The 16,017-nt window shown below is 38.4% G+C and overlaps 2 protein-coding genes across 4 annotated transcripts in view; one reads left to right on the top strand and one right to left on the bottom strand.

Moving 5' to 3' along the window:
* LOC148652444 (vitellogenin-like) overlaps positions 1-6,704 on the bottom strand; it is a 28,785-nt gene extending 22,081 nt beyond the window's left edge. The window contains exons 1-9 of one of the 2 annotated variants that reach the window (XM_088599151.1): positions 6,546-6,704; positions 6,294-6,314; positions 5,511-5,662; positions 5,172-5,423; positions 3,948-4,109; positions 2,299-2,456; positions 1,422-1,572; positions 762-919; positions 134-299 (exon numbers count right to left, since the gene is read on the bottom strand). In XM_088599151.1, the coding sequence (XP_088455277.1) occupies positions 134-299; positions 762-919; positions 1,422-1,572; positions 2,299-2,456; positions 3,948-4,109; positions 5,172-5,423; positions 5,511-5,662; positions 6,294-6,314; positions 6,546-6,585 (1,260 nt within the window). In that variant the 5' untranslated portion in view covers positions 6,586-6,704. The remainder of the gene's footprint in view (positions 1-133; positions 300-761; positions 920-1,421; positions 1,573-2,298; positions 2,457-3,947; positions 4,110-5,171; positions 5,424-5,510; positions 5,663-6,293; positions 6,315-6,545) is intronic. The other variant, XM_088599152.1, reaches the window with a different exon arrangement.
* Positions 6,705-8,430: 1,726 nt separating this feature from the next.
* ctbs (chitobiase, di-N-acetyl-) lies at positions 8,431-15,373 on the top strand. 2 transcript variants are annotated; one of them, XM_088599158.1, is made up of 7 exons: positions 8,431-8,697; positions 9,006-9,144; positions 10,499-10,707; positions 11,617-11,788; positions 12,425-12,522; positions 13,426-13,629; positions 14,853-15,373. In XM_088599158.1, exons 1-7 carry the CDS (start codon positions 8,569-8,571, stop codon positions 15,072-15,074), a joined length of 1,173 nt encoding a protein of 390 aa, XP_088455284.1. In that variant the 5' UTR covers positions 8,431-8,568; the 3' UTR covers positions 15,075-15,373. The 2 variants fall into 2 exon arrangements, with proteins under 2 accessions (XP_088455284.1, XP_088455285.1); XM_088599159.1 differs by having other exon boundaries at positions 8,433-8,697; positions 13,426-13,587.
* The last annotated feature ends 644 nt before the right edge of the window (positions 15,374-16,017 follow it).

Genomic DNA, 16,017 nt, shown 5'->3' with positions numbered 1-16,017 from the left:
AATAAAATAGAATTGTTTTCCGGTGTTATAAAAACAGCTGGTCAACAGTCTATTGGAACCAGCGTTCCAGCACGTCCCAGGCTGTGTTGTCCAACATTTCGATGTGTTAACAAGATTTGACAGCTACACTCACCATGGCCATTTCCATGGTTTCATGGCTCGCTCTGACGAGGTGCATGGCAGTGACCAGCATCTGGCCAGCCTCAGTGGTGGACACGTCTCTCTTCAGGATCCGCTCAGCGATGAACTTAAAGACAGTAGGAGATCCAACTGCAGGAAGTGCATCCAGGAACCAACGCCTTCCGATAAAATAATTGGAAAGACATTTAAGAACAGCCAACGTTTTATAATGCACACAAGTTAAGAAACAAGTGTCCACAATGCCCAGCCACATGGATGACTACTTTATTGACGGTGACTTTCAGTCTTTTCTGAAGAGAAATATACTGTACATACAGAATACACAGTGTATATTCTCAGTGCTTTGCAAAAGTATTAACTCCCTTTCAACGTCCCATTCTGTTGAATCAAAAAGGATCAAATGACACATTAAATACACAAAGCTAAAGTAGAACACAAAAAAGGTAAATAAAACAATAAAAGCAATTTCATACTTAAGTAAGAAGAACGCATACTGCTTACTAACAAAATATTGTCGTGAACTACTACACACAAACAGAGCTTCCTCAGGCTTGGGTCAGTGTAGTTGTTGTCATGATGTTTGGTCAATCTGGATAGAATTAGGCCTGTTGAATATTCACCTGTATTGCTTTGTGTTTTCATACTGCCTCCAGATAGCCTCAATGTTCCCCTTGGAGCAGGCTCGCAGCAGCTGAATCAACTCCAGGAACTTGGAGGGGGCATTCATTTGGACATTCTCCTCATTATTCTGGATGAGATACTGGATAACTTCTTTAATCTATTTGGGAAAAAAACAACACTATTCATCAGGCTGTAACACTATGTTCTCATGTTTATTTTCAGACTCTCTCCAAATTTAAGACTGTGCCACATATCCTGTATGTGTCCTAGATGTGTTTACTCATTACTCATTGTCAGATCATTTACATCTTAGCTGAAAGTGAATGGTCACCATATCATTTATCTGATTGACAACATAAAATTAGCAATGTATACAGTATCGTCATCTCATTTTATACTAGGGGTTTATTATTTATTAATGTCAAATGATAACATTATTGCAAAATAATATACAAAATATTACTTTAGAGTTATATCTCTTATTAAAAAATGGAGACTAACCTGATTGTCTCAAAAAGGGGCATTTAACCTATTTGTTATTCATATTGGTATCTTGTGCAATTAGGAACTATAATAAAATTATAAAATGCAAAAGCAATTCCATTGTTTCAAATATTAATATTACCCTTTTCAGTGTCTCCAGGCCTCACAATGCCTACCTTAATTTCTGGACTCTGTGTTCTAAAAAGCTGAATTGGACTTTGAAGGATTTCGGAAGCAAACTGATACTGAAGGCGTCCCCGATTCTGAAACTGCTGTTCTAGAAAATTGGCACGTGCCCCTCTTGTCTCCTCCAAAATTAGCTTCTGACTGTTAAAATAAAAAGTGTTTTTAGGATAAAGAATCTGATGTGGATGATGGCTCCTTGTAAGCTGTATCAAACAAGAAAGTCCATTTTTAAATGATTTTTTCCTCACTCTTGGAGAAGGACCAGTGAAAGATAAAATACAAAACGTAGATCACAAGCATCTCACACCTTATGAGAACTATCATTTCTGGCAAGAAAGAATGTTAGAATCGGTAACATGGCAAACCAGTCATCAAAAACAATGGTCCAATTAAATCTGCATCTGTACTGATTTTTAAACACGTGATTTTATAAAGTCATGTGTTTTCAATCACTTCCAAATGTAATCATTACAGGTTGGGAGCTTATTATAGACTTGTAAGAATTACACATCATTCCTTATGTTCTGTAAGGTGTGCAGAAATGCAAGTAACATATCCAGAATGAACAAAAAAAAAAGACAAATAACAGACCTAAAACACAACCTCAATTAAAAAAAATGCTTTTTACTTGAAAGGATCGACAAATATTAACGATATTGATACTGACAATGAAATCCCCTCATTTAGTCACCAGACACTTTCCTGATGGTGAAGTTGCACAATTAAAACTGTTTGCAAGTTGTTTGGAGACCTGGGTCAATCTGTTTTAACTTGAGAATTTGCTTCTGTATTATGGGCCTCATGTCATTTCCCTACAGGCCGTGAAGGGACCAGGCGGCGTGAGAGAGACATTTTCTTACACCCTACCTGGCTTCTGTGAGAGCTGCTCCATTTATTTCACTGAATGGTGTGAACTGGTACACAGCCTGAGATGTGACTTGAGTGACCAGGAAGCCAGGAGGCGAGGCCCTCTTGGGCTTCAGGACGTAAGTGGAAGCTGCAGTCCCCCTGAGATTCCTTCCAAACTGGAGTCATACGATACAAAGCAGTCAGGTGGGGATGGGTCAAAACTACCTGTTAAACTAAGCTGCTTATTACAAATCTCTAACTCTGTTAAGAAAAAGATATAACACTTATGTATTACTTACTGTATGTAAATACTTATGTATTGTGCAAATGTGACCTTCTAGTTCTAATGTCTAATGTCTAATGGTCAAATGTGACCTTCTAAAGTTGCATTTACCCCATTGCATTTTCTAAATCATCTTTGAAAGTCTACTGTGGGAGCAAACAAACATAGTTTAAGCTAAAACATGCTTTAATATGGCCAGGTTAAGCACACAATGGCTATACTGTTTGGCTCTACTGAAAAGATCAAGTATTTAGTTTTTAAATTACCCTTTATTTGCAGAAGAGGGGCACTGAAGCGAAATCAAGGCCTAAAATTTAGGCTGCAACAGTTTTGTTTATCACTCAGTCTATCACTAAAGCCTCCTTCGTGCCCACATCAAACCTCTTTATCATTCTGCACACCTGAGGACTGACATCAGTACAAACTCTTACGCAGCCAATAAGGGCGCTGAGGTCTCCTGTTCTGACTAAACAATAAGCCACAGCATTAGGTGCTATGTGTCTGCCAATAATTTCACAAAAAGTACAAAAGATTTAATTCTTCCTTCATTAATAAAGAACCGTAGTAAAGTTACCCCAAGTAAGGTTTTTTAAAACATCTTACATCCAAAACTTCATATTACTTCATATTAGATGTTCCTAATCATCTTAAAAATGTTAAGTGTTTGTAAAAACTAAGCTACGAAGTAGGCCCTTGATGTGGGAGTAGAAAAACCCAATTGCAAGTTTGTCTCCTCCAGCAGAGCTTCAGCTAGCTTTTACTATTATGTGGTAACCCACAGCAACCTAAATACATTCTCTCAAATTTCTTCTGACAACACAGAAAGCTGCTCGTACAAGTCGAGTTTGCACACTGCCACATGTATGTGTGCTGCTCGAGAAGCACACTGTAAAAAACAGAGTTTAAATGAAAAGGCACCCTGTTATTTAAATCTAATTTCAACAAAAGACAGCAAAATAGCTTGATTATTATTATAGATGAGCAATGAGTGGGAGGTTCATCCTTATTCCATTTTACACGATTTTCTCTTTCTTGATATTCTGACATTCCAGAGGATGCCCTTTGTCTCATTCACCATGTGGTCACTATCTCTGTATGTCTGCTCCAATGTTACCAATATTTACCAATCAGATCACACTGACTCATTTTGCACTACAAAATGCTGAACTTACAGAATGAACTGCATCCTACCTTAAGACTAAATGCCTAAAATGTTTGTAAATCGCCATAGAATTGTCTCTCTATGCAGGGAAAACTAGAAAAAAATGAAAAGTGAAATAGCAGAACAAAGCAAAAAAAAAAACAACATTTTCCCAGCAATGTGCCTAATGTGACATGTAGAGAAAATCTAAAATTGATGAAGGACTTCCAAGAGGGCACCCACCTTGGTGCAGGTGGGGCACTGGTGAATATAAGCCATGCCCATGTTTTTCTGGACTTTTTCCTCACAGTTGTCCAGGTCCTTGGACTTGGTGACAATGATCTGGTCGGTGTCTCTGTCCTGCTGAATGACATAGCTGGTTTGGCAGGTCCCCGAAATGTCAGACTGAAAAACAGCAGGAAATGGGAGAGCAAGTCAACATCGCCATTGCACTGAAGCATTTAACATGTCTTGCTTCTTTTTTCCGAAGCTCCCGATTTCAACAATTCTTCTGTAGGTTAACGTGTAGAAGTAACGTTTTATTGAAAGACTTGAAGGGTTAGATTTGTCAAACAATTTCACAGACAGCTTTGTGGTCACACAAATCACATACGAAGTTTTAGAGGTCTCTCATTTGTGACAATATAAAACATCATTACAGCAAAGAGCATAAAACCAGAGTACAGTAATTAATATCTGCCATTACTGGTTTATGTAATCATACTGTGAAGCATTTAGGGAAGAGTTTCTTTGTTGACATTTTGAAAAAAAGTTTGTTTTTAATATCTCTTTCCCTTGTTCTGGTATGAGCACGTTCGAGATGAGTTATTCCAGTAGGTATGTACTGTATGTATTTGGTTGTGCATGTTATGTAGGTGCCATTGAATTAATTGGGGGGAAAAGTCAGAACCCGCCTTATTTGAAAGTGTGGGTGAGACCAAATTGAAGAGAGGTGCTGGGCTCTTCTAGCAGCAGGCTCAAGCTAAGAACTAGCTGAGAGATGGGCTATTGGGTTGGTGCAAGGAAATTGATTGCTGAAGCTCTTGTGGCTTTTGTGGAAGTCAGGGCAGGAGCAAGTCCAGTAGCAAGGAGAAGAGTTTCAAGCAAGCAAAAACTGGGATTTTTTATACAGTAAATTGATTTTGGACTACTTACTCAACTTCTACTTATCTTTTAATTATGTTTTTTTTTTTCATTTACTTTATGTATTTATTTGTCTTTTGGTCAGTTTCTGATTCCAATCCTGACTAAGCCCCAAATCCCATGCTTTCTTTAAAAACTCGTTTTGAAAAACCATACATTGCTTTAAAAAGCTTTTTTTCCCCCCATTTTAACAGCTTGGTGTGGCATGGCTGATCCTTCTAAATCATCATACGTAAAAATTAAGATGGACTTTATTACTTTCAATATTAATACACCAAATCAGACCAAATCACCTTTCAAGGTTACTGAGGCAGAAATACCTACCTCTTGTAGCTCGTACACATTCTGAGTGGCCTTCAGGGTCATTTGCAGCATATTCAGGATTCCTCTGTGGAGGTTGACCACAGTGTCAGACACCTCAGCAGGCGCGAATATGTGACCAACATGCCCGTTCCTGTATTCAAACTTGATAGGCTGTGTGAGCTGTCTTTGCAGGGCCTGTGTCAGTTTGCTTGCTGGGTGAAATGGGGCTTTTGGCCAGATTCCATTATACTCCTGGATAACAGGCTGCAGAAGCTGAAAGAAAGGACATACATTAGTTAAGCAGAATACAACAGCTTGAAAGAGTGTTTATGAATCTTAACTGTTCAGTATAATGCTCACCTGCAGCAGGTAGGTTTTCTGGGCCACTTCAGTAATGTCCACCCTGCAGCTGATTTTTACCCCAGCTCTGGCTAAGCCCTTCTCAGGAAGCCCAGATAAAAGGATGCCCTCATACTTGTACTGATAGCTCTTGCTTCCACTAAAGGTTGGCTCTGTGGATTACAAAACCATTTCTGAGAGTTCTTCCTTAGAAAGAGGTGAATGATTGGATTGAAGGAGAGCTAAAAGATAAAACTCAAGGTATTGTACTTCATTGTATATTTTCTTTTTAACTCTTTTAGTAACAGTTCTACAGTATGTTGATCGAAGAGACAATTACAAATGTTCGGGCTATTAAAAGGTTTATTTGATTGATGGATAGATGGATTCTCTAAGTATGTGTGCTAAAATACAAAATGTCTATTATATTTTAATTGGACTGCCAATACTAACAGAACTGCGACACAAGTGCTGTCAATATTGATGTTCAGGTATTAGAGTCTCAATGATAGATAACGTGCATAATATTAGTTAAAACATCTCTTGTTTGACCCAAAGCTTGATAACAATTGAAAACAAATGACCAAACAAATAGTTAATTGACAGCTGTGAACTTTTTTTACACTATATTAAAATTACATCACATGCTTTTAACATAAATTCCAGGTTGGGAAAAATACCTGTGTTGGCTTTATACTGTACATGCTTGACATTACCATGTTTAAAGCAGTATGTGGGTTCTACAGCATGTGCTACAGAACCAAAATACCAACAAAATATTGATGACTGGAAATATACACTTACCAAATGCGATCTGCTGGCTCCCTAAAAATCAAAAGCAATAGTATTATAGAAGAGGTAAGAAAAAGACAGAAAGTACTTCTGAGACAACATTTTGGAGACTAAACAAGAACAAATTGGTGGTCCAATATTTTTTCCAGAGCTGGAAAACAGTTACTTTGACATGCTGTGGCTTTGGTACTGTACTGTATATATTGAGGTGCAATACTTTCTTTTGTAGTAACTTCAAAACAACTTCCAGAGAAACTCACTTACCTACAATGGTCAAAGTTAACGCTAACAGGATTCCCCTCATTGTGAAAGGTGAACAGCAAGGCTTGGGTCACAGATCTTATACTCAGGCAGTGCTAAAGTGGGTAGGTGTCTGCTGTTGTTGAGACAGCATTTTCTTATCTCTGTAGCGGACACCCATGATGAGAAAGATCTACATTTGGCATTTGCTCATATAGAACAACACTGACCTAAAAGATTCTGAGATATTTCTGTAAAACATTTAACACACAGCAATTAGGGGAAATGAGTAGAATTTGTAATAAATCATAAACTGCGATTCTGGCATTTAATAAAGTAAAGATGAGTAATTTGGCCAGTTTTTAAAACTCTTATCAGGTTACTGTGACCTCGATGACATAGGATCGCCGTGACTTATTTGGACAATTTATCTTTTGGGCACTAATGGTTGAGCAATGAACTGGTCTTGAAATTGGCAAGGCAGTAATATTTCTACAATGTAAATATGTTGTTATACTGCTCTGCAAAAGAATATAGATATTTTTCAGTGTAAGTACCAGATGTGTAAACTCTCGTGAATGATATTAAGGTTTTTATTTCTTGGAGCAAACAACAATTAAAGCAGCATTTTCCTCCTCGTCTATTAGACAGTGGACAAAGAGTGATTGCAATGCTGGTGTTTAACAATAGGAATAAAAATGCAAAAGCTGAATTTCGAGGAAAGGGTAACAACAATTTAAAAAAACGAATGAGAAATCTCTATATGACAGCAACTCTAACTTCATCTTTAACACTTTTTAAACCATTTTTATGTTTTGATTTAGAACATTAGTCCTTGCACTTTATTTTTCGGACTTAAAGAACAGTTTCGGGGAAAAAGATTTAGATAAGAAGTTTAGTAAAACATGAAACACCTGTGGGTCCACCATGCATTACAATTCAAATAATAACAAAAATAAATAATTGCTCGCTTGGGAATATTGACCTATAGGGATGAATTCTTCAGAAAACTGGGAGAATTCTATGGAAACTTCTAAATGATTTGAAGTGTAAAGTGTAAAAGCGCATATTATACTATATGCAATCTAGTTTTTGTGAATAAAGGCTAAAGCTTAAAAGTTACAATTCAGAACTGTATTTGCCTTTTTATTGAAAGCAGATTCGTGAAAATCATAGTCACATTCTGAATGACCGTTCATCTGGAATGTTAAGCACACTTTGCTATTGTAGGCAAACATTCCTTGGAGCTAAAGGTCAGGAATGGACGCAGACATCGCTGGGTCAGACTGCTCTCTAACATTTAAATACTTGCTTCTGTACCAATGTACTGTATACTGTATTCTGGTTGTTAAACCTGGACATGATGCCCTTTTCCAACAAAAATTGTTTGATCTGCCCCTGCAGCTTTTTTTCCCCCAATTTGCTCAAACTTATTATTAAGCTAACTTTGTTTTGATTTGTAACATTTTAAAACTAAACGCAAAACACACCAAAGTGTAGGGCTTGTAAGAAAGTAAGCGTACTGTATGTACTGTACTTACCACACTACGCTGTTTGAGTTCTTATTGGGTTTTTTTTTATTGGAATTGGTTTTCAGCATATAACGCAAAGCGTGTTCTAATTAAACTCCTGTAAAAATACCATTTAAACCATTTACACAGTTAAGCAATATGACTCGATAATAGAGAGATTTTAAATATTGCAAAAGCACAGGTAAATGAAGAAAAGCAACGTGAAGTTATGTTTGATAAAGCGTTGATGGTTCGGTTTTCTAATAAGCTAAATTTGAACTCTTGTTCCATTCATTTCCATATATATTGTTGATTTTCTTACAACATACTCCATTTTTTTTAAGTATGAGAAATAAACATTGCCCTGAAAGAATGGAGAATAAAATTGTCCCGTCTGGCCCTCCATAGTGACGAAGACCAGCCACTTTTTCCCAGCTTTGAGGAAGTTCTATGATTAGAAACTGCAGCGTCTTCATGAAATAACAACTGATATTCTTTGGACTCTGCAAATGTGTCAGGTTTAGCAACAGTAAGGCATGTCTGGGGCTGTTTGGTTTCTTCTGATCCTAACTGCGCACTGCTTGTCGCTGGTGCGTAGTGACGGCGTTTGTCCTTGTGAAACTCGGGACCTTTGCAAACAGATCACCGATGTGAAGGAGTTCGAAGTAAGCACGGTGTCTTAATTGAACTGGACGATCTCCTTTAATTGTAAAGGAGATACATACTGTACTTGTCGATTTGTTAAATGTCACGTACTGAACTATCAACATAATCTTTTCGGTTTCATTTTATAAATGTTTTTAATGTGTAGTTTAAAAGAATCGTAAACGTGTACAAATAATCGTTTTAAAAAACAAAACCACGCACATGTATCCAAATATATTTCATCAGTAACCAAAGACATCTAGTGAATCATACTGAGAAAATGTTTTGTATAATACAGAGTATTACTTGCGCTTCTTTTAACCTACAGGTGTACGTCTTTGACGTCGGAGGAAAAACATGGAAGTCTTATGACTGGTCTAAAGTCACAACTGTTGCAGCGTTTGGGAAGTTTGATCCGGAGCTCATGTGCTACGCCCATTCCAAAGGAGCTCGACTCGTCCTGAAAGGCAATAGATATATCCGCAGTTCTATGTCTGATTTCACGTAAAGGTCTAAATAGTTAAGAAATAGTCATAATATCCTCGATCCCCATAATGGCAATTATATTGATTTCTAAGCCCGTCTCGGGCGCACAGCGATCCAGTTTTACACGAATAAATCATAAAATAAAATCAGGTCAATTAAAACCAAGAGTAAAACAAGGAAGCTTTAAAAATGTCCACAACAACACAGTCTCTTATGCATTTGTGTGATATGTATCTGGACTGTTCAATCTCTTATACGTTAGCAAAAGCACACTAATCCATTCTGCATTTCGCAGGAGACCAACGCTGTCTGCACCGAAATTCAATGTGGTGGCACAGTAGACCTAGCATATTTGCCACAGATCTTTGGATATGGTTTATGTACTTTAGTAGGTACCACAGTAAGCCATTACACCAGTCTAATCAAGATGAAATACAGGTGCATCATGTTTTCAGCATCTCATAAACAGAACATTAACCAGGTCACCCAGATGTTACACAGATGGAAAAAAATACCCTTGTGACATTTGTAACAAGAGCTTTGAATGACAGCTTTTGGTCAAAGAGACATTTCTCACTTCAGGGTTTAATTTCAGCACCATCAACAACAGCACTGAAGCCACCAAATTGTCTGCTTAATGTTAGGAGGCTATGAGCATTTCTTGTTACACTTTAGCTTAAAGTTGACTAGCATACTGACACAACTGGCAACTGTACAGACAACTTACAGGCAACTGTAAAGTGCAGAAACCACAGCAGTAGTTCTTTATCTGGTGTTATGTGATAGTAAATTTGAGTGTTATGACTGTGAAACCCAAGTTCATGATGGTGACTAATCTGACCAAGAGGCTGCATATGTACTCTAAATAAACAGTAATTATTAAATAAATAGTAATTGTCCCAGCATTGATCCCTGTGCAACATCTGGCACATCGGATGTAAAAGGTCTAGATTTACAAATTACTGTAGCTGCTATTAGTCAAACAGGAGCCAACCTAACAAAGGAAAGCACCACTTATGTTTAAATTATTTTCCATACCATCCAGTTCTGTACCATGAATGACAATATCAAAAGCAGAACTTCAGGAAGGGAAATATATTAAATGACCCGGAGTCAGAACCCAGTTATCCCATGGTGACTGGAAAATACTAGCTCACAACCCATCACTCTATTAACAATATGGAGTCCAGTCAATTCTGAGAAAGTGAAGGGAATGCTAATGGCAAGGCACGAGCTTAGAAGTCAATTCACATTGCCAGACAGCTGCCAGTTTTGGGGTATTGTGGAGCTCCTGTCACAGTGAATGTTAATGTTTAACTGCATGTCTTTTTGTAGGAGATGTGCCCCTCAGCGACATTGTAGACCCATCCAACGGAACAGCCTGGATCTTGGAGAAGGTGACCTTGGCAAAGAAGCAGTTCATGGATGGGATCAATATTGACATTGAGCAGGAAGTGGAGGAGGCCTCACCAGAATACTATGCATTGACCGCACTGGTCAGAGAGACCACAGAGGCCTTCCATAGGGAAATTCCAGGGTCACAGGTAAGACAAGCATTCTTACATCTCTGCAGGCTACCAGTCTGATAATGCAGACTGGCTGGCTGCAACACCACCTGCGCAAGCAACTCACCAGGGGGCAGGAGGAAATGTTTGTAGGATTTTGCTGTTTTAATGGTAGGTGGATAGGATAGTAGGGACTCCTATTACATTGTTTCTGAAACATTAGTGTACAAGATCATTATTTAAAAGATTTATTGATGCAGTTAGGATTCCAAATGTTTTTAATGAACCTGAAAGGGATGTGATCTTCAAAAGAAGAAAATTCCTTGAGCCCACCTCAACAGCTGTTGCTCAAGCGGAAGTCATCAGGAATTTGTAAATGAAAAGAAGAGGTGTCTCATACTCATGGGGCTGCAGTCATTCCCTCGGGAAAGTAATGAATTCCACATCCTTATATCATGACTGTAGCATGACTACAGTAACACACAGTTCTGTAAGTTACAGAAACTCACCTCAGTAGAACCAGATGTATAGTCTTCGTAGCGCTATAAGCCTGTGCTTAAGCATTTAGGCTAAAGAATAGTAGAATAGTTAAACTTGCATGAGAGATTTCAGTTTCTGTCAACTTCAACTAAATGTTTTGCCCAGGCACTAGAAATGTCTGCTCGTTTGATCTGATCGATTTTGACGGATTTGTATCTTTAAATGTCAAGGACAAATATCAAAAATGCCATGCAACTAGGGATTATCAGTATAATACTTAAAAATAATAATAATATATTAATAAATGTGATTCATTAGCTGGACAACATTTTTCAATGTTCGGTTAAAGACTGCTTTCTTACTATTTAAGCAAATTCGAAGTGTCTTCCTTCATGGTTTGTGTTTATATGCGCCACTTGATATTGATTGTTTAGTATGACTTTAACAACTAGTCCTTGGTGTTTTCAGGTATCGTTTGATGTTGCGTGGTCTCCCAAGTGTATCGATAAGCGCTGCTATGACTATGTTGCCATAGCAGAGGTGTCTGACCTGGTGTTTGTGATGTCTTACGACGAACAGAGCCAAATCTGGGGTGACTGTATTGCAAAGGCTAATGCGCCACTGAACCAAACACTAACAGGTAAGCAGGAAGACTATGAACAATTCTCGTGTTGTATCAAAGCATCGCCTCCACAACACTCATGATAGAAGAAAAGCATTTGCCATTTGTATTCTGATTTAAGAAATTGTTCTTTTCTGTGCAGTTTTTGCAGTGGAAAAAAAAAAGATTTTAAAAGATAGTTTCCTATAAAGATAAGTTTCTGCAAAGGCTTCCTGTATACCACACATCAAAAGGATTATTTTTCTCGATTCATGGATAGTTGTTTTTAGAGAAATAAAGTATCTGGATTTTGGATAGTAGATGTTTTTGGCATCACTCTGATTGATCGATTTTTCATGACAGACTTTGATACACTAGAATTAGTATGTTGTACAAGAGAACTCATTTTAGTATTGAAAGAGGTGAAAACTGTCACAAAATAACTGGTTCATGATTGAGACAATATAAAATGCACAGAGGGTGATCACATATTTTGCCCTTTTGTGATATTGATGAAAATATGTAAAAAGTAAAAACAAAATAGCAAAAAAAATGATTTCCTTTTTGTTACTACCTCATAAACCTCCAACCAATTCCTAAAAAATTAAATTATTTTTTTGAGTTGTTTCACAGCCTGCTTTTTAAAAACAGCCATGTCTCATGTCTGCTCATCAGCGTATGATGACTACATCACACTGAAGATTGACCCAAAGAAATTAGTTATGGGAGTGCCTTGGTATGGCTACGACTACACCTGCGTGGAACTGTCACAGGTAAACATCCCCTTACTCTGCACCAGGTGATCTTACAGGTAGCAGTAAAACTTGGCTTACAAAGAAAAGTGGTGTCTTCAGGCTTTTTCCAGAAATATTGTTTCGTCCGTGTCTGCGTCATTGCATTCCTAAACTTAAACCACTTCATCCTCATGAAGGTGAGGTAAACGGTAGTGAACTTCAATATTCAAAACATCTGTCAATATTACACATATTGATAATTGTAATTGTACGATTGAAATTTAGTTTGACATTTAATAAAGCGTACCATTTTTAAAACTTAAATGCAATGTGAAAATATCAGAAATGTAGTCTTCACAGTAAAATGTAAAAGTGGAATGGTATTTTTGAAAACAAGCTAGAGAAAACTGGGATTTGGAGACATATACAGTATTTCTGATAACCATGCCACAGAAAATCACAGGGAATTAGTAAATACCTAAATTGGTGTAACATCTCCAGAAAAGAAGTACATGTACTGTCGTTGGTGTGTACATTATTCTAACAGCCTCAGGTGCAAAACTTGATGCCGTCTCTACTCAGCTTCTGATGAAGAATTTGCCCCCTTATTTCTGACTACAAAGTTCTTAATAGGTGATTGATTTATGATAAGCACAGGCAGGGAAGAATGAAGCACCTCTCCTTGAAACACTCCTTCTGATGTCCCTTCTCCTCCAGACAAATCCAACTGGTTATATTTCACCACACACCCGAATTGAGGGGGAATTCTGGAACTCAGAAACTGGGCACAGGGCTTGAGGAAAAAATTCAAACCCCCACGTAAAAAAAAAAACACAAGTTGAAAGAAAATTTAAAAACATACTACGGTTAAGAAAGTTTGTCTATAACAATAAGACACAAACTGGAGAGGGCCTCTGGGCTAAGGGGTGTCTTCCTTTCCAGGAGGGCATCTGCACTATCCAGCAGGTGCCATTTCGGGGCGCACCTTGTAGCGACGCAGCTGGGCGCCAGGTTCCCTACAAGATCATGATGAAACAAATCAACGGCTCCATTTCTGGGCGCATGTGGGATGAGGTGCAGCACGCGCCCTACTACAACTACAAGGTACTGAAGTCTCAGGCAGTGAGAAGTAGAAGCAACATTTTTGTAAGTGCTGCTGAAAGTCCAAATTACTCAGATGAAATAAGTGCATCACTAAGAAGGCAGCGTGAAGTATTGAAAGATTAGGAGGTTCATGAATATCTGAGTAGTAAATATCAAGTTATCCTTTGCATCTTCATAGTGTAACAGAATGTCGGGTAGGATTGGGGAGGGAGTAGATTTTAAGTTTTGAAGAGCCTCTACTCACTATAACAGTGCTTGCTAAATGTGTTTGCTTCTTTTGTCCTACTGTATGCCCACGTGGAAACTATATTTCACAGCAGAGTAAGGAAAAATAATTACCTTATTTCCTGTGTGATGAGCCTCAGCTGTTGGTACTTGGATTGTCTCTGTGTATAAAAGTGCATGGCGAGCACAGCTGTAGGCCTTTTGTCTGAAAGGCCTTTGGGATACTTAAACATTGTTTGCCTTAGAGAAGAAACTAAAAGGAAGCAAAAGAGACTGAGAAAGAAAAGGTCTGGAGAAAACTGGACAGCTCTTTGGCCGTTGGTCCAGGACTGGAAAACAGAGGTTCAGCCAGCTAACCTGTTAGACATTTTCAGAACCTGTATGTGTAGATAGAGCTCCAAGGTAGAGTCAGGCGTTTTGAGGAAATCATGGTCATTATCCTAAAATCATGAATATTCTGGAAGTGCTATATTAAAAAAAAACACTGCATTACTGAGAGAAAACTGTTCCCTTGGCTGTTTCACCACCTCACACTAGACGTCGCAGCTAATAGATTCACACCAAACTGCCACAACAGTAAGACACAGAACTGGAAGGGGATTAGGCAAGGAAGCTCAGTGTAACTTAATGCTTTTTTACTTTTTCCCAAAAAATAAATGTCTTGTGTACTGTGTGCACAAGTCCAGCTAATCATGTATCCATCCATCCATCCATCCATCCATTTTCAAACTGCTTCTTCCATTTCAGGGTTGCTGGGGAGCTGAAGCGTATCCCAGCAACCAGCGGGCACAAGGCAGGGTACTCTGACTCACACTCATACCGGGTCTAATTTTACCAGAAGTGAGTTAACCTATCAGTATGTGTTTGGACTGTGGGAGGAAACCGGAGCACCCGGAGGCAGCCCACGCAAACATGAGGAGAACATGCAAACTCCACCCAGACAGCACCTCGGGAATTTAACCCAGGGCCCTAGCACTGCTAACCTCTGTGACACCATGCCAGCTGATCATTCCATTTTTTTTTTTGAATTTATGTACCAGGATGATCAAGGACAGATCCATCAGGTGTGGTACGATGACCCAGAGAGCATTTCTCAGAAGGCGGCCTACGTCAGGGAAAGAGGCCTGCGGGGTATCGGCATGTGGAATGGTAATCTGCTGGATTATGGGAGCAACCCTGTCGCCCAGCAACAGACCAGGGCCATGTGGAGCGCTCTTAAACCAGCAGCTCAGAGACTCAGGAGCACGGCGTCTGCGGACTGAAGCAGTGGCTTGCCTGGAAAACAGGAGATATGTTCTGGAGCACTAAATTAATTGCTTAATTTGCAGCAACCGTAAAAGGATAAAAATGAAAGAACTCCCTGGAGCATGATTGTTTTTGTTTTTGAGCGGAAGAATTGATTTACACATTCTTTGACATTTTTAAAATTTTCTGTGAAAGAGAATTTAATATTTTCCTAAGCCTAAAAGGTGTATAATACTGGTATGAATATGGTTTATAAATTTTATATGATTCTGTATTTACATCTTCTCAACATTAAAATGAAAAAAATGAAATGAAAGTTGTACTGTTTTGCTCAATCTTTAGGTGTTTTTCTAAAGTTTCAACATCTAATAAAGTGCTTTAAAAAAATCCTTGAAATTGTGGAAGTGCCAAAGTCAGTTGAGCGGTTTTGAAAGCGTTGTATTTTCACACTCTAGAACATTTAGCCAGAGAAATTTTTTATCGGCTGCCTCACTAAAAAGGTGTCTGTTTTTAGGTTTGGGGTTTTGGTAGTAGTTACAGTGACACTGCACAACAGCTGAATAAATCTGTACTTTACAAACATAACAAACACACAAACGGTTGCGTAAAATTTTACATGAGTTACTTCACGGTCAGAGGAGTTTGCCTACACTTCCTCATTTTGCGTTCTGTGTGGTCATGAAGTTTGTATGAATAATAATAGTACTTGTTAACACTTATATAGCGCTTTTCTGGACACTCCACTCAAAGTGCTTCACAGGTAATGGAGACTCCCCTCCACCACCACCAATGTGCAGCATCCACCTGGATATGTGGTACACATACTGTATACTGTAAAATCTAGAGCATTCTTTTCCAAATTGTGTGGTCAGGCAAAATAAATGATGGGCAAATCAAACTTGGTAAACAAGGGAAAGTCATCCTGATAGTTTAAGGTAAAGGTAGTTTTGATTTTCCCCT

This window comes from Lepisosteus platostomus, chromosome 11, assembly GCF_059453375.1.
Source record: "Lepisosteus platostomus isolate fLepPlt1 chromosome 11, fLepPlt1.hap1, whole genome shotgun sequence".
Classification (NCBI taxonomy): Eukaryota; Metazoa; Chordata; class Actinopteri; order Semionotiformes; family Lepisosteidae; genus Lepisosteus; species Lepisosteus platostomus.
Note: the sequence above shows the minus strand (reverse complement) of the source record. Positions and strands in the feature narration are given on the sequence as shown.